This window comes from Morone saxatilis, unplaced genomic scaffold (assembly GCF_004916995.1).
Source record: "Morone saxatilis isolate NCDOM2014 unplaced genomic scaffold, NCSU_SB_2.0 Contig18, whole genome shotgun sequence".
Classification (NCBI taxonomy): domain Eukaryota; kingdom Metazoa; phylum Chordata; class Actinopteri; family Moronidae; genus Morone; species Morone saxatilis.
Window position 1 is genome coordinate 10,058,083 of NW_023339740.1, and position 18,427 is coordinate 10,076,509.

The following is an 18,427-nucleotide window of genomic DNA, read 5'->3' on the forward strand; positions in this document are numbered from 1 at the left end:
TCTGGAAGGTTCCTCCACACCTTGCTGCTAGCACCAACCCTTGCTGTCACCATGGAAACACAGTTAGCAGGGACAATATGTGGCCTGTCCGGTGTGTTGCTCATGTGCACCCTTACGTGGCGACACATACGTCTACACGGGTTCGCTATAGTGGAAAAACACAAGCACGCACACATTAATACACGCACACTTCACTATTCATCTGTCCTCCACTTCATTTATCCCTCATTTCCTTCACTCTCATTTCCCTTCTCTCTCTTAATGAAACCATGAGCACGGCACACAATCAAGCCCCTGGGCCTGCACAGTATTGTGAGAAGGGTGCACACGACCCCATTTTCAGTAGTGGAAGCATTATTAGCGTGCCGTGACAAGAGACATCCGCCATCGCACACACAAGACACAAAGAGACACAACCTGCAGTCTCATCACCACCAGATCACTGGGATTTATTTCAGCGACGGCAGGGGTGTGCCGGCGCAACTTGACAATAAATCAACACATCATACACTCTGGAGTGGCATATAAAGATAATACACTCAAAAACCAAGAAGGACGGTGAGTGGGAAAGAGGAGGGGGTTATTTAGTGATGGAGGATAAATAAATGGATGGATGAATAGGAGAAGGACAGAAGGAGGCGAGAAATGGACAGATTTGACATGCTCTCTCCTTCTTCACTTCTTCTCTTCCTGCTTTCTTTGGGTTTCTCAGCCGTGATTCTTCAGTGAGCTCTGAAAAAACAGGGAGGGAGACAAGAGGGGTGGGGGTAGAAAAGAGGAGAAACCATCAAATTATAACTTTACATTACAAAAACCCAAGGGGAAGCTAGCAAAAGTCAGTATGCATAATGGGAAATGCAGTCCCTCCCACAAAAACACAGCAGTCACTCAAGTATCTAAATATCTAAATATCATTAAGGGAAATTTGAGCATTTCTCCTATTTTTGCCATTTGCCATCCTACCACGTCATCTCTGCCATACTTACATCTACAGCTATCTACGCATCTATCTAGCTAAATCGTCTCCCTAGTAGAATCAGAGTAAATGTTAGTCCATACTTACAATGCAGACTCCTCTTTCGGCATTGTGAGGAGTTAATATCTGCTTAATATTACTGACTCTTGAATTACAATTATGTATCCCACTACATACCGAATCTTAAAAAAGGAGAGAATAAGAGAGAGAGAGCAAACTGATGTAGCTTTATTTTTGATACTTAGAAAAGCATGAAAATGGGTACCCAGGTGGTGTGCAGATAATTGCCAATTCTACTTGCTCCAAAAAAGATGATTCTTGCAAACATGGAAACAGGGCTCATTTGTCAGGAACTTTCTTTAAGAAAGGAAACCAATTTGATTTGTTTTTTGATGTAGAATAACACAGCACTTGCATTTAATCAACTAATTGGTCAAAATGTTTCATTCTTGAGTGTAAGAGACAGAAACGTACGTGATGTACTACAAACACAGAGGAACGTGTTGAGTGTGGCCCTATAGAAAGTCTGACCTCTGCCCTGGCAGTATTTGGCTGGTAGCTGGCTTCAAACTGAATGTGGCAACACAGAAAAAAAAAAAAGAAAACCCCTGACACACACACGCACATGCACACACACGCACACACACACACACACACCTGACCAGATTGATTTTTTTTTTTTGTAGATTTCTTCTGCAACAGCAACAACTGCAACCGACTGAGTAACCATTCAAACAAACCCCTCAACCTTTGAGCAAGGCACTTTGAACTACAACTACTTTGCTGAAGCGAGAGTAGAGAGCATAGTGTGTCTCTACTCTCAAGTAATGTCAGAGCTTTTCAGTGACTTGCTTTTATTATATTTCTTCATTCCACCTTAAAATCCAACAGCTTGTAACTGCCTTTTTCTTGCTTATCGGGACTCTGCACTGTTGCCATAGCACCAACGCTTAGTGCTGAAGTGACAGCACCAGACGAGGCTCACGAAGAAGACTAGGGAGAAAGGATGAAGGAAAAGAGTAGAAAAGGAACCTTATTTAAATGATCAGTCCACACATAATTTTAGAGGAGCGGAGTAGAGGGGTTGAGGTGGTGTGTGTATCTGTATCTGATGCAGTGGCTGGAGCAGTAACGTTTTATATACATAACTTCAGTCTATTATATTCCTACTTAAAGGTTCCATATGTATTCGAAAGCATTTTATGTATTAATCACTTTGAATTGCCAATGTGGGAACAAATTGTAACGTAACCTCAAAAATTAGACCTACAAAATCTAAACGTGGGTTGGCCAGCTGACTGTGATTTGAAAACGACAAGCTAGTTAGCAGCATGGAATCAATGGCCCAAATAAAATATAGGGATATTCAACACAGTAACATTATTCTAAATATTAATGTATTACATTTTCCAGCATTCAGTCTAGTGTACGTCGCTTTTGGATGCTTACTTATGTGTATGGACTGTGTACCGAGTGTGAGCAACAGGATGCTGACTGCAGTTGACTTAATGGCTACCAGTGTCACTATTACGGTTTTCTTAAAGTTGTATATAGAAATGAGACCACTGTCTGCACTGGGCTTCCACCTCTGGCCAGACTATCATTTATATTCTCTGTAGTACGCCACATCATCATTGTAACTCTGTCCCTTTACTCTTTACTTCTGCATGTATGCAATATATTTTATCATTTTAAGCTCATTCTACTGCAGGTTAGACACATTCTGGGAGATTTCAAGAGTTTTGGACTGTGACCATTCACTTTAATAAAAATGTCTCCCTCTTGCCTCAGGTATTCGCTACCACCTGCCAAAAATAAGGTCAAATCGATGAACATCCAGCAACCCCTTATCCCACAAGTCATTAAATTAATTAACAAGACTCATTGTTACTGTAGGTCGTGTGCAGTGAAGTCTGGATAGTTGCATGTTTTATGTCGCGATTAAAACTCTGCACTGCTTGTTTCCCTGTCTTGTTTCATCCGCTGCAAATCAATTGCCTCTGCAAGAATTGAAGTTGCGTATATATGAAGCAGTTAAAATTTAAGATAAAGATTCCCAAGTGGATCATGGTTCCTCTGTAAGACTTGACTGTGGAGACATTTGCTTGCCACTGACTTGAAATGTTGAAATGAATATATAAAATGTGACTACAGTAGATGTCTTGGGATGGTTTCTTGCGTTTAGTACCAGATGGAGGTTATTCCAAGACACAAAATAAATCATGTTAAAAAAAAAAAAAATCTTAATTGATAATGGTACAGCTACTCTACTTTTAAAAGATGGCAAATAAATTGAAGCTTATAAGCTCCACTCCCACTCTATCATAATTATGTTAGAATAACTCATTTTGTAGAAAAACTCTGCACAGATTAAAAGGAGAGAAAAAAAAGAACTCTTGTAGAGCAGCAGATTTGATGTTTGTGTATCAAAATAGGTTTTAAAATGAGATAAGCTTATTTAGAATTGTCTATGTGAGTTGCGGTAGTATAACACTAATAACTGATTGTGTTTCAGAAAGCCAGCCTACTATAAGCCACAACTAAACACCTCTTGTGTCAATACACAAACAAACACACAGACGCAGGAGAAGACAGGGTGACCCAGGGTTAGTGAAGCATTAGCTTGTGGCTGCTGGGTGGGCTAGTTGGCATGCTAACTACCTCGGTGCTCGGCTGGCAGACAGATTTACTGGCGGGCAGGTTAGCTGTTCACTTGCCAAGTGCATCCGAGGGCATCGCAGCCTGTGCCATTGAATTGGAGATGAGCAGCAAATGTGACAAGGGGATTTAGCTTTACTGTTCCACTCACGTCCTCAGATATAAAGGGGGACAGTGTGTGTCTGCATATGTGCATGAAAACGCACTATTTGTGTGAAAGTAGGTCTGTCTGTGTGCACAGGAGTTTATGCACACATTAACGTGTGTGTAGGTGCATGCATGTGTGAGTTTGTGGCATCAGGGTGTGTAGGTATATACAGCGCTGTGATGAGACATTATGCCTCATGCATAGTGTATGAAGTAGTTCCTGCATTTCAAACTGACCCTTAGTACCTCCCACAGTACAAACGGTTCAATTTGGTGCCCCAGGTCCAAATTTGGACTGCCGCCATCCACACTTGGATAATTTAAAGACAGGAAAAGCTTTTTATGCACAACACCATGGACAGGGGAGGGCAGCCAAATATTCGAGCTCAAGGTCTGCACCGAATTTAAGACGTACACTTGCCAGATTATTAAGTACAGAGAGCTAAAGCTAATGTAGTCTAATCCAGCAATAAATCCAACCTTCATGAAGGTTATAATGTTGAGTTTTTTTTGTTGAAACTGTTTTAAAGAGGTGCTGATTCAACTTAATGGTCATACTGGATGATGTAGTTTGTGGTGCAGTTACACTGAAGGTGCTTCTAATATTTTGTTCATCCCGTTTATATCAGCTGGGTGTCAGGGAGATGATCATTTCTTGTGTTGAGATGAATGGGAGTACATTAATTATAAAAGAACACCATTTTCTGTGCGAGTTGAAAATGTACAGCCTTTTGTAAAGAATGTGAGCACATTGTGGTGATTTTGCAGTGTTGTGTGGGGAGGAACAGAGAGACAGAGCTGGAGCCCGGGGAGGTCTGAAGAAGAGAGCTGGGGAAGAGCTGGAGCTTCTGGAGGAATAAACACCTGCAGTCATGCCGGATTCTGCTCTGATCTGGAGACATTCACCGACAGGAGGAGAGCTTGGAGTTAAATTTTTAAGTGGATTTATCTTCACTCTGTCTTCTCAACCTGTCTGCTGCAAGCCACGGAGGTGCCACCCCACTTGTAGCCGTCTGTGGGCACCGGGCACTCTATGATACTGCTTCATTTTTATACAAAGACCAAATCAAAATCAGGTGCTAGAACTAGAGCTAGAAGAAGAATATTGTCCTAGCGCTACAACATTACATCAAGACATTATATGGCAGTAATCTTATTGTAAGGTCAAAAATAACCACAATGTGATTTGTTTTACCTTGATTTTTATGCTTTTGTCAACCATTTCTTCATATGAGTTAGAACAAATTCTTACACTCTATTGGTGGTGCAAAAAGTGCAAAGTTGAACCAAAAACTTCACTTCATTATCACTGACGCTTGCTAAGACGGAAAGGTGTCTGCTGAGATTAGATTTAATACACACAGAAACACTGATTCCCAGACATACAAGCACACACAGCATACAGACACACAAAGACTTGTTTTCTTCCAGCTGCCAGTTTCCACCCAATTAGTGAGCTGTGTAAGGAGGAGATAGATTGTTGTGTTCGTTGGCCAGCAATAAACTTTGAGCAGCAGCAGCATGGAGGCAACAGTGTACACGCACCGGGTGTGTTCACACTTCCCCAGTCATACCCTAATGGGCAACATACGGACAGCAAAGCAACATATAAACACATGTGCACCGAATATAAGGAGACGCTCACTCACATACACACACAAACACACTTGCCTTGCTCACTTGCCTTTTCTTTGTGAAAAACAAAAATAATAGACAAGTAGAAAATCAATAACTGTCTTCTCTGCTCAGTGCTAACAGCACTCAGTTCTCTCCCTCTCTCTGGAGGAACAGAGACAGTTGACAGGCAGGACTGTCAATCACACACTCGCAGAGTGGCCGTGGCTATGGCTGTTTTATAAACACACAGCCTTTCACTGATTACACAGTCAGTAAGACAGCCAGACAGTTAATCACTCGGTCAGTTAAGGAAGCATATTAGTCAGTCAGCTAGTTGGTCACAGGTAAGGGACCATCTAAACTGTTAATTCAGTCAGTGTGTATGTTGGTCAGTTGGTGGGTTGGTTAGTGAGTTAGGAGCACCGACTGACCATTTACTCTGTATGAAAGCGTTAAGTTACAATCAAGAAGATACACAGAGACAAAGATGAAGATACAATCATTGATTTCATGTATTAAGTGCAGTCACTGATGCAATCTGATGCAAAGTCAATAAAACTGAACATAAAAATGCCAGAATTTTCTTAAGCAAGTGGCAAACATAAATACTAATTTTGCCACCCACATTTCATAAGCGTCTGGATATTTCTATCCATGGTGGCGTCAGTCAGTCAACAACTATTGGATGGACTAACTATTATTATTAAACTATTAAATGTTAATGGTACCCATTTGGACCTCCTCTTGCCTAGTGGTCTAAGGTGCAAAGTCCCCCGTTTGACTCAAGCAGGGGACCTTGCAGGTCATCCACCTCACTCTCTCTATACATTTCCTGCCTGTTTCTACTGGTAACTAGTGATTAAAAAAGGGCTTTGTTCAACTGTGTGGGACATTTTCTTTTAATTTAACATGTCTATTTGTCCAAATTATTAATTTCTTCACCCCAGTCAAACCACAAACCATGAAAAACAATGCAGAAAACACAATTTAAATCTACAGGTCTATAGCTCTATTGGCAGAAAGTGATTATATGATACTTCATAGTATGTTTTATTATGTTATACACCTGAATATAAGAATAGTGTTTTTGTTAGAATAAGCTGCCACGGGTCGCCTTCCATGGAGTCCGCCATGTTGAACCACCATGTTTCTACAGTCGCCAAGAAGGGACAAACCAAACACTGGCTCTTGATAGAGGCGTTTGTGTTTTCATATCTTTTCTCCTTCACTCTTGGAAAGGGAGGGTTAAGAGAGGGAGTTGCAATCCGCCAGTACACTACAAATTCTCTTTACGTCCAGACAGAAATCAATAAATGAAATGCTTTTACATTTTTATAATTTACTTTCACATATTTAACACTACTACCCCCAGATGATATTTTCTCACACTGGCAAAGCAGGAAAAATGCTATTCCCTTAATAAAAAATTACCTGTACACATAGACTGGAGATAAAAGATTCAGTGAGATTGAGCAGCTAACAATGAGGACAACTATTCCATTCACAGAGTAAAACCTCAGTCTTCACCTAGAGAGTCCCTTAGTCACAATTTCCCCCGACACCTTATCTGTACCCAAATGAAGTAAGACACATGGTGGCTCAAAGCTGGCAGGAGCGAATCGATCACGTTACAAAGATGGCGGTCAGTGGAGTGTAGCAGCATGGATCAGATGTTTAGCTGGATCCTGATGGAGTGTTATATAGATTTGAGAGAGAGAAAGAGAGAATGTTGAAGGATGGAGGGGCAGACATAAGAGAGGGAACAGCTAATCTTTATGTGCCCTGTGCCTTCATAAGGTGGTCGCCTTGGAGATGATGGATGTGAAGGAGAGGTGGGATGGAAAGAGAGAGACATAAAGAGACAGAAATATGTGAGCTAGTATGTGTGAGTGTACTTGTGTAGGCAATATGTATGAGTGATACTCATAACACAGCCGTATGTCAATATGTCATATGTGTTGCCAAAGCACTATAATGGTATGATGGAAAGAAACAGAAGAAGAAAGTAATGTAAATAATAATAGTGATTTATAGAATAAAAATGGCACAGAAAAGCAAATCACACATCATCTTGGTACAATTTAACATCACACAAAGGCTATAATCAGTGTAGGAGCTATACTAGTATTCTATAGAGGAGATATTAATACCAGGGATATTACAATATACAAAACTGTGTGTGTGTGTGTGTGTGCGCATGGCGATGATAGAGTGGCTCTGTTATCAGATCAGAGTTAGCGGGCAAGCCAAGGCTCACAGTGGGGCTCACCACCTGCAACTACTGATAGCCATACACACACACACACACNNCCTCAGTGCCGTAGATGAGCACACACACACACGCACGCACACACAAACACACACAAATAATTGTTTTTATTTTTTATTATTTCCTCTCTATTTAATAATCCTAAAATCGGACATTTCTTGTGGTGACTGACGGAGACTCTTCTCCTCCTTCTTCATTCGATACTTCCTGCGTCTCCCTCCTCGTCCTTCCCACTGACAGAGCCTCTCTTCTTTATTCATCCTCTCTACATTTCCCACCATCATCCACTCATTTCAACTGTATCTCTCTCTTACAGTTTTCTATTAACCCTTACTCACTGACAGTCACTCTTAAGCCTATTTCTCCCCCACTTTTCTTCTCTTTCATCAGTCTCCATCCAGTCTCCAACTGGCAGGCACTTTCTATTCCTCTTTCATCACTGCTACAAAGACTTGTGCCTCATTTTTTTCCTCTTCTTAGCTGGAAATGGCAGAATTATTTTTCTTCCTATCAATCAACTTCTTCACCTGGACAAACTGAACAGGTTAGAATGAAACCATTGTTTTTTGTTGCTGGGATTTAATATGTCTCTAAAAGACGGTGGGAATAGCAGAGTGAAATACTGCCATTACTGAATCCACCTATTTCTTTTTCATGGGGAATGGAGGTCTAAAGATTTTGTTAGGACTGAATGTTGTCTGAGAGGTGCTTAAGATGCTGCTCGCACTACATTTGGAAACGGATGAGTCCCTGCAACAACATCTGTGAATTAGTTTGTGGTTAAAAGTGGCTGGAGTGGAAAATGTCAACTGAAATGTTTTGAAGAAAGGGGAATAGCTCTACACAGATAGAGAAGATGCACAGATAGTGACGCACATACACAAATGTACACATGTGCAGTGATGTGTCACGCGACACAACTGTTGGAGGTGACATTAAGAGAGAAAACCAAAGCACTTAAACGCGGCGGGATCCATATAAAAACCCATGGACTCCAAACTCATGGCTATTTTTATCACACACACACAAATTTCTTTTTTAAATCCCTTTTTCATTGTCCTCTGTGACTGAATCTCTAAGGGCCTTAAAAGGAGCTCAAGGTGAGAGAAGATGATCATAGACACACTTTGTACACAACTTGGAGTGAAGACCAACACTGATGCATAATGCATTGAATGCATCATCATAACTGCATACCTAACTTCAAAGTTTACTGGGAACACAACAAACATTTGTTTTCATAATAAATTAATTCATCTATCTATATCTTTTTTTTATTAATACTCTAAACAATGTAGGACAATTTTAAAACAGTGTTTAGTGTCCTCTCACTGCGGCATCTTTTACTCAACAATACCTATTTCCAGTGTAATGTTACTAAATTCCCGTTGAATCCAGTTGGACGCTCAGTTTAAGAATATCTCTCTCTCTGTTAATCTCATTTGCTGATGCCAAGCACGCAAACACTTGCTTATCCCACCAGCTGTATTTGCATCCTGACAAGACATGTCTGAGCACTGCGGTGGACAAACACGAGTTTTTAATTGCTCTGTACAAACGCAGGTTTTTACTTCGCCACATCATAGGTTGTTCAAACTGCGAATGTAATCCTTGTTGCCTTCATAGTCTTTTTGTGGGTCTGTGCTTCTGTAAACCTCTTACAGATTCGTACTTGTCTCTGTGTGGTTTTATATTTGGTCACCTTTATGCTTCCTCAAGACGATACATTTTCATTTTCTTTTACAGTTCCTAAATGTAACAAATATCAGTGATACAACTGTACACAAATTTGTAAATTAGTCATTCAATTCACATGTATAGACCTACTGTCACTAAACACTACCCATCATGTAGGCTACTAGTCGTCTAAAGAGAAAAGAAGGTGGGACTGGGGAGGAGGATTCCCGTGGGATAGTGGAGAAATAAGGTTGCAAGGCCTTTCCCATACAGTGAGCTAATCATTAACATGCAAATCTATCAGTCATTCTTTCTACTTTTGACTCCTTTACTGTTATTAAAAGCAATTTTTGAGGCTGCAATATATTGAACAGTGTTTATACCCGAGTACAAATGTACTTGTTCCACATACTTTTCTTTGTTACAGCAATGCTCCATAAGCCTCTGTAATCAAGGCAGACCCAGAGTGGCACTTAACCAAGCATCTCAGAGGCCAGCATGTGCTCACACACAGTCACACACCAGGGCAGAATACTGCGTTCAGGAGACCAACAGGTTCAAATGGGTTAAGTATGTGGGATATAGTGGTGCAGTGTTGTTCCGATGCCATTAGCATTAGCATTCTGTAAATGGTTTGTGCTGGAGCCTTGGAGTGTTGTGGAGGATCGGGGGTGACACTTACAGTAAGTGCTGGTTTGAGAAACGTTTGTTCTTGAATGTGACTTTGAGGACGGCTGTGTTTTGTTTCACTGAGAAGGAGGTTGAAAGGCAGAACAGATAATAACAGGTAAAGGGTGGACTCGTACACTTTCTCATGGGCTTACACTGACACAAACATACAAAAGCAAGCATACAAACGCACACTGACTATAAAAACTTACAAAGACAATGACCGCATAGTGACGATATATAAGATAATGCCAAATGTCACACCAGGAAGAGACAAAAAACCCACAAAGCCTCATGCTAACGCGGTGCCTTGGTGAGCTGACATTTACCCTTCATTCCTAACCCACACACCACACCACACACACACATAAGGTCCCATATGCATGACAATGGGCCGACCAGAGACACTGACAGGAGAGAGACAGAGGAGTGATAGCAGAGCGCAAGGCCATATCCTGAAGCAACTGTCTTTAATGGATGGCAGAGGGCAGAATGTGTGAAAAGCGTGTGTGTGTGTGTGTGTGTGTGTGTGTGTGTGTGTCTATGCATGAATCATAAAAGATAAAAGAACTTTTTGAGTGACATATAAGGAAAGCTGTGCCACTGTAGATAGTGAGTTGGGTGGACTTCAAGCGGGAGACAGAAAAAGTGAGATAGATACTCTAGTGATGTTCAGATCAAGACACTGGCAGAGAAGAGACAGATAAGCAGGCCGCTGGTTTCATTGGCAGATTGATTGACAAACAGACAGGCTGACAAAGAGTAAGATATATACAGTAGAGCCTACATGAATAAACTCTAGGAAAGTCAGTGGCAGTTGGGTGGAAAGTGACAGAACCGATCCTATCCATGACACTATGGGTCTGCTGCTGTGTTCGTGTACACAAACTATAACTTTACTTGACTTGCAGAATACAGAGAACGCCAGAAAATGGAAAAATAAGAAAAAGAGTTGTAGGCAGACTGATGGTATTCGATAAGCGTCAAGCTTCATGTACAAAAAGAGACAAAAGAGAGACAGATAACTATATTCAAGAAAAGCAAGAACCGTAAGGTATCAGCCTCAGACAAAGATTAATTTTGGGGGTGGGGGGGGAATACAGCATTCTCCCTTTAATCACAGGGAAGAATGCATCTGCTTTAGAAAATCCTTACAAGCACATACAGATAACAAAAGAACAGAGCTTTTAAGCTGTCGGGAGGTTTTCACCAGGCTAGAAGCTCTGCTGTCTATTGAGCAGTCATGTTATTGTCACACAAAGCTGAAAAATTACTGCATCTAAACGTCTTTTCTAACTCGCTAGCTATTTTATCTCCCCGTGAACAGTCAGTTTATTTTGCTTGTTTGTTTGAACAAAACGGCCCTCCTTTACAAAGTGCACCTCGAAACACTTTTTGGGTGAATTATTACTGTCCTTCAGTGGCGCAGATAAGGAGTCTACTCAAAATGACGATGGGCTTGTATGTAATGGAATTCAAAAAGTTCCTATCCTAAATAAGATATCCAACATTTAAAAATCTAACATTATTCTAAGAAATGTGGTTAAGTTCTTTATTTTCTGATATTTTTGTTTTTCAAATATTTTCTGAATGCAAAAACTAATTTTCCAAAACGTACATATTACAGCTGAATGTAATTACCTACATGATAAATAAACCTTCTGTTCCACGTTTGATACAAGCACACGGGCACCTAGTTTAGAGAAAGGTAAAACCTCCAATTATTAATAGTCTCAATGTTAACTAAATGTTTCCTCCAGGGTCTACGGCATATTATATATCACAATGAAATACGATCCAGTGCTCTCTCTCATGACTGACTCTGCAGTGCATATTGCTCCCTTTTGACCCCTAACCACCTGCAGCAATACTGAAACTTTTCCTAGTAAAACTCTCGTCCAAGTGCTCTGCTCTGCCAAGCTGCTGGCTCTGTCAGATCCATTTATAGACAGGCAGATTGGACAGCCGCCTGCATGTCCAGAGGGGTCTTGGGACTGCCCACTCATTTCTTTTCATTAAGGCTGACTGATCAGGAGTCTCCGGTGGCAGATGCACCCGTCTTTCCTCTCTTTTTGACCCAGTCTCAGTCATTTGGGTATCATTCCAATGTGTTATTTGAGCACATTTTAACCGTCATAGGAAACTAAGAATTTTCTTTTTATGGAAAGTCTTCAAAATATTTTTTTTTTCAGTTGTATAATTGAAGTTTTCAAGAGGTAGATTTCAGACTGCAACACCAGACTAGATCAGGGGGTTTAAAAGTCTGACACTGTGGGACCCTCCTCAGACAAAACCGAGACAATTCTCCTAAATGAGTTACATTGTGGGCCTCAATTTGAGCCCAGCTTTTTTATATTTATTTACATTTTGGCAAATTGACACAATTAAAATTATGCCAAATGAAATATTAGCAGTTCTTGATTGCAATATAATGCTGGATATACAGAAACTCTATCACTGAATTACTCACTGAAGAAAACTTAAAATCTGATGATTCTCAGGCAAGTTCTGGAATTACAAGGAGCAACTTTTTCAAAGCAGATTCATGGATGTTTATTTCAATAGACATGGACAGAGCTCCAGTGTGCACGTCACACTCAATTAGTGACTGCTGTCCAATCTATGCCCCTGGGGTTAAAGATGCTCTAAATGAAACATTAGACCAAAAATATGGATGCAAATAATCATAGCAGCGAGAGGTAGGAAAGGTTTCAGATCTAAAACTACAGCAGCATATATTGTTGCTTTTTTACTATTTGAATTAGAAACATTAGCTCTTAGCTGCCTATATGAATATGTTTTATTTCTAGGGGTCCTAAAAGGGCCTCCCTTGGAATTTGTGTGTGTTCAACAAAGACCGTAGTAGGTCTGAAACAAGGCTGTGTGACTAGGCTGTGCGTGCAAATGAACATGGAAGGGATAGCACCCAACACGTTAGCCAAACTCAACTAATACCTCGACTGAGACAGAGCTCCATGGCTAGCAGTGCAGATCAGAGGTAATGCACTGGCTAATGTGACAAAGTGTGCAGTGAAGGGCGGCCAAAGAGGCTTTAATACAGGAAGAGGGACACATGGAGGATGGGAACGGCAACTGGGGGAGAAGAGATGGATCAACAGTGACAGTGGCATGAAAGATCCAAGGATGAGCAGATTATACATAAGATAAGTGAATAAAAGAGAAATAGAGAAGTAAAGGATAGAATATTGGATGTAGGTAGTTTAATAGGACACTAAAATATGAGGTCTTTTTACATTTAAACATTTCTATCTGAAATCTAAAAACATTTATATGCCTTTTTATGTCTGAGCCGGAGATAGAGCACTCTTCAGAAGTCTTAAAGGTCAACCTGAAAATCCAACTATCTTTAAAAGAGTAGTGCAGGTCACTCTTGAAAAGCAAGATTTCATTTCTGTTAGATTATCCCAATAAAGAAAGGTTAGACAGAGGAGATGTCTGCGATAAGACGTTTTGCCAACTCTTCGAATTATATGAATTTCACACCAAACTTTTTAACGTACGAATACAGTCAAGCAACAGTTTGATGTTCTTTAAATTAATCATCTCGTTGCGCCCTCTTCTTCTACAGTGGTTTTATGGACTCTGACAGGAGAATTAGCACCACCAGCTGTTTATCTTGATGAACCAACTCTATGTATGGATGAAAACGCATTTATTTGCATTTTTTTCTTTATTTTCTCGTCTAGACCTTCTTTATCAACATCAGTCAAATCCACCGTCTTTCACCAGGAAAGAAGTGAAGAACTTTTCATTTCTCTCTTTCTCTCAGGACAGTCTAAAGCCTATTCTGGTTTTCAGCCCACAACACTTTCCCCTTTCACCCACAGAGGGATGGGCATAGAGTTGATACATTTGTTAAGAGACTGAAGCTTTCTTTTTCATTCATTTGCCCTTTAACGCTCTCTTTCTGTCACTTCAGTGTTTTCTCTGTCTCTTTCTTTCTCTGACTGATTTGCACTCACTCTGTCAAGGATATGCCTGATTGAACCTGAATTAAACACATGCCTCAAAAAGGAGACAAACAGCTTGCCTTTACTCTGCACTTTACTCTTACACTCACAATCTAAATTCATACAACTCATGCTCGCAAAAAAACCCCAAACTGACTCACATATAAACATATACACTGTTTTTTTCCCCCCCAAAGAGCCCCATCCCACTGGCAAATGGATCTTTTGAACCAGTTTAAAAAGACTGATTACTTTTATTGTGAGCCTTTGCCTTGCTTTTATCGACCGTTTAAACTGCCAGATTCACCAATTGTTGTTTTGTGCCTTTTATCTACTTTGGAGCCATATCAGTGCGTTTTGTCACGATAATAATGTGCAAATTACCCCATTCATTATTGTTTTTTGATGGAGAAATTGGGTAAAATAAGCACTTTGTAGATAAGCGTAGGGTCTGAACACTATTTGCGAAAGCATCAGCAGAAAGCAGAATGCATTTCAAAGAGCTGAATGCCAAAACTGATTTTAATACACTAATAACGGTGTAATCTTCCTATCAGAAAGTTCCAAAACACAGTGCACGCCTGATGACTTATAAATCCGCTCAATAAGCATGTCTCATTGATTTAGCTTCCTATTTGAAGTGTCAAAGTAACCAACATGCAGATTACAATCCTCAGAAGTTAACTGATTTTGTATAAGGAATGAAAGGATTATTTGTCTCTTCACCTTTTTGTTCCACTGTCAGTGTCACTGTCAAGTTCCTTCCAGGTCTGACTAATTAACTGCTATCTTTCTGTCGTCTTTAAAAAAAACTGGAGGGGAATTAAAACATTAATTGGAGTGCTTCTGTAGCCAAATGGTTACAGCACATACCACCACCCGGTCACAACTGTTGCTGGTTTGATTCTAGCCGCCGACCTTTCTTACGTATAATACCCCCCTCTCTATCCCCCGTTTCCTGTCTGCCTCTTCACTGTCACTGTCAAATAAAGGTAAAAAATGCCCAAAATAATTATGTTTAAAAGACATGTATCTTTAAAGGTAAGAGAGCTACTTCAAGTACTCTGGCCAAGTATGTTACTCAAAGGGAATGATCAAGGAGTGATAACAGCAAAAAAATAAAAAATAAAAAATAAAAAAACCTATGGCAGTGGGAAATTGATCAAAAGTAAAGAACTGTGGCGTTATCTGCACCATTCACACATATTACAAACACACTAATACACCCACACAAACAAACCTTCACACAAAAATCCTATTAAAAAAAGACAACACACTTCCCTTCATGCTCCCACACCCGAGGCCCTCACCTACCTTGGCTTGCTGGACACAGGTCATGTACTGTTTGGCCAGGCTGGAGCAGAGCAAGGTCTGCTGTGGATTTTCTCCGTAGCACTGGAGCACCTTGGCCTGCAGCTCAGTACACAGAGACACAGTCTGTCGGGGTCTACACAGGAACAGAGGGCACAGACGGGGGTCAGTGTGATTATGACAGCGCTGCCAACTGGGAATGTCTTCAGTTACTGTACGTGCTCAGATCTCTTCGCTACCCTTATCATGTTGTACATTTTTGACAGTTCATTAGATGGTCTGTTTTAACAGAGCCTCATCTGTTAAAACAAGGGTTAGACTTTTACCAGCTGTTACTGCCAGGGGTGCTGCATCAGTTATTTACTATTAACATAAACATCAACAAGAAATTTGCTAATTAATAGAATTTCTTAGTATTAATGCCCTATTTCTTCTCTTACCGTTTTTTAAAAACGCATTCAAATAAGACAAAAGGAGAAAGAGAAGCAGGTAATGGTACTCAGTACATGGTACATTTTCCAGAAAGAAAAAATAAAAGAGGAAAAATCTCGTATTTTTTATATTATGCTGTATGTTCCTAGTTGATATATTTTCAGTTGAATGTTATTACACACTGCTTCTTCACTGAAAGTGACAGATGTTAACAATTTAATAAAACACACAGGAATAAACAGGAACATTGCAGAACATCTTCAACAGAGGGTTTTCAAAATGGTTATGGAGATTAAAATAACATATTGTAGCAAGCAGTGCTGAATGAATCAACAGGTAGATTTAGTCCAGTTCTGTAATTGTGGATCTGACAGAGGCAGATGAGTTATACAGTCTTATTGCAGTGGGGAGGAACGATTTTCTGTATCGTTCCTTATTGCAGCGGGGTTGAATGAGTCTCAAAAACACACTAGATTATAGGCTATATACGACTTATACATGTTAACAGGCCCATTTACCTCAGTAATACGAGAATGTATTTCTATCTATGTGCTTTTACGCCTAAAGCAAACATGTTGACTGTGAAGGTGCCGTTGTTTCAATAAATCTAAAAACAATTTATTAGTTGTTCTGTCTGAGTGCAAAGCAATGCTTTTCCTGTGTGAGTTTGGTAGTCTTCACATTGTCACGTTACACTGATTATTTTGGGGGGTCGCGACTTATTATTATTACTGTAATTATTGATTAAATAACTAGCAGTAAATTCCTCTTCATGATCTGAAGAGAACCTGCTTTGAACCTACAACCTGGGTATTACTGTTACAGTTTTCATCATTATTTCATCATTCATCATCCGCATCAGATGTGACACAATTTAATAACAAACTTTGAGCTGAGATCAGACGTGATCTTACAAGAAAGTATGGAACAAGTAAGCAGCCGTAACTAAGACCCAGGTTGTAAAAAAAAAAAATTTAATTTCCTTTAATGTTTAGACAAGGCTCCGTAAAGCTGTAAAATCACTATGCTATCTCAAGACAACATTAGCTACAGGATAAACCTACACTTTCAGTCTCTGATGAGAAAGATACACAGCAGTCTTTGTTGCTCGGAGTAAAGAATCACGGGACTTACCAAAGCAGGCGATAATTTCAACTGTGATTGCCAGATTGAAGCTTCAACAACAACAGGTTGAGTTGCAAGTGACTAAACGTTACCAACTCCTTGAAGTTAGGCTTAGTTGAAACCACAATAACAGCGGCGCTAACAATTTCTGTTTTGTGTCATTCAATTTTTTGGAGAGCAAAAGAAAATAAAAACACTTGAGATTATTTATGGTTTGTTTTAGTTGCAGTTGGAGTAGCTAAGACAGTTTCAAAGGCTTCAAGGTGCAGCTTGTGGAGAGAGATGAATTATGCATTGACAAAGCAGCTTAGAAGTCAGAGTCAAACTTTCTCTTTTCTTTTTATCTTACTCACACATACAGTACATGTGTGTAGACAAAAGCACACAATTGTATCCACACCCACAAACACACACGCGCACAGACACAGATGCACGCACACATATGCAGGTAGTGAATGCTAATCCTACATGGGGGTAATCCTTGAGTGCTCTGTTGCTTGTAGTAATTTACCTGCTGTTGTGACAGAACTCGTAACCGGAAGGATTGGGATATGGATATGTACACGCACATACATACACACAAAGACACAACTTATTATTCACAGCAATGCATCCTGTACAAGCTCGCACATGCACAGGAAATCCACTGGCAACAGAACAGAGCCGAACAGAATGAAACATCAAAAAGATAGAACAGAATAGAATAGAACAGAAAGTAATTAAATAGAACACAACATAATAGAATAGACCAGAATCAAGCAAAACACAACATAATGAAAAAGAATAAAACAAAACAGAATATAATAGACCAGAATAGAATAGAATATGATGACAAAACAAGGTCCAAGGTCAGGTATAAACTCTGAACCTCAACTAGAACTGAAATAGGGATTCTCTACCTCTTTCTGCTCTCTCTTTCACACTAGACAAGACCACTTGACATTTATTATCTAAAGTTTTAAAATGTTCTAATGAACATCTTGATGTTATCCTGCAGTCACATTTCAGTCTGTATACAGCACTGTACTGTAAAAAAAAGAGTAAGACACGGAGGGGAAGAGATAGAATTAATGTTCAATTTGATAAGGAAACGCATGGCTTCATTTAACATGATGGGACATGCTTACTTATTTTGGGAAGCTGACCACCTGATATTCACATACACAATCATGTATGTGTACATGTACACACACACACAAATATGCACACACCCACTCAGAGAACTGCCCTCATGCCACCCCTAAAAGCAATTACAGAATCATGCGTCCTTCACATATGAATGAACTCAACAGACCCTGCCTGCACTAACAGTACACACACTGTGCGACTGTGTGGGGATATGGGATAGACTGTGCACGACAAAGACTGAGGGAGAAATTTCTCTGCACTGGTATGTGTATTGTGTAGTCTGAGTGTGTGTCTGTCTGTGTGTGCTGGCATGTGCAGTGGAGGGTAGAGCGACCGGATTAAATAAATCACTGGCGGAGAGAATATTCATGAAAAGAGAAGTGAATGCAACCTGAGAGACAAACAGAGAGAGAGAGAGAGAGACAGAGAAAGAGAGAGACAGACAGA

The 18,427-nt window shown here is 40.1% G+C and overlaps 1 protein-coding gene across 1 annotated transcript in view; it reads right to left on the reverse strand.

Moving 5' to 3' along the window:
• Positions 1-418: 418 nt before the first annotated feature.
• LOC118328525 (MICOS complex subunit mic25-like) overlaps positions 419-18,427 on the reverse strand; it is a 31,508-nt gene continuing 13,499 nt past the window's right edge. Inside the window, exons 3-4 of the mRNA XM_035662286.1 lie at positions 15,299-15,431; positions 419-732 (exon numbers count right to left, since the gene is read on the reverse strand). Coding sequence (XP_035518179.1) covers positions 709-732; positions 15,299-15,431 — 157 coding nt within the window. The 3' untranslated portion in view covers positions 419-708. The remainder of the gene's footprint in view (positions 733-15,298; positions 15,432-18,427) is intronic.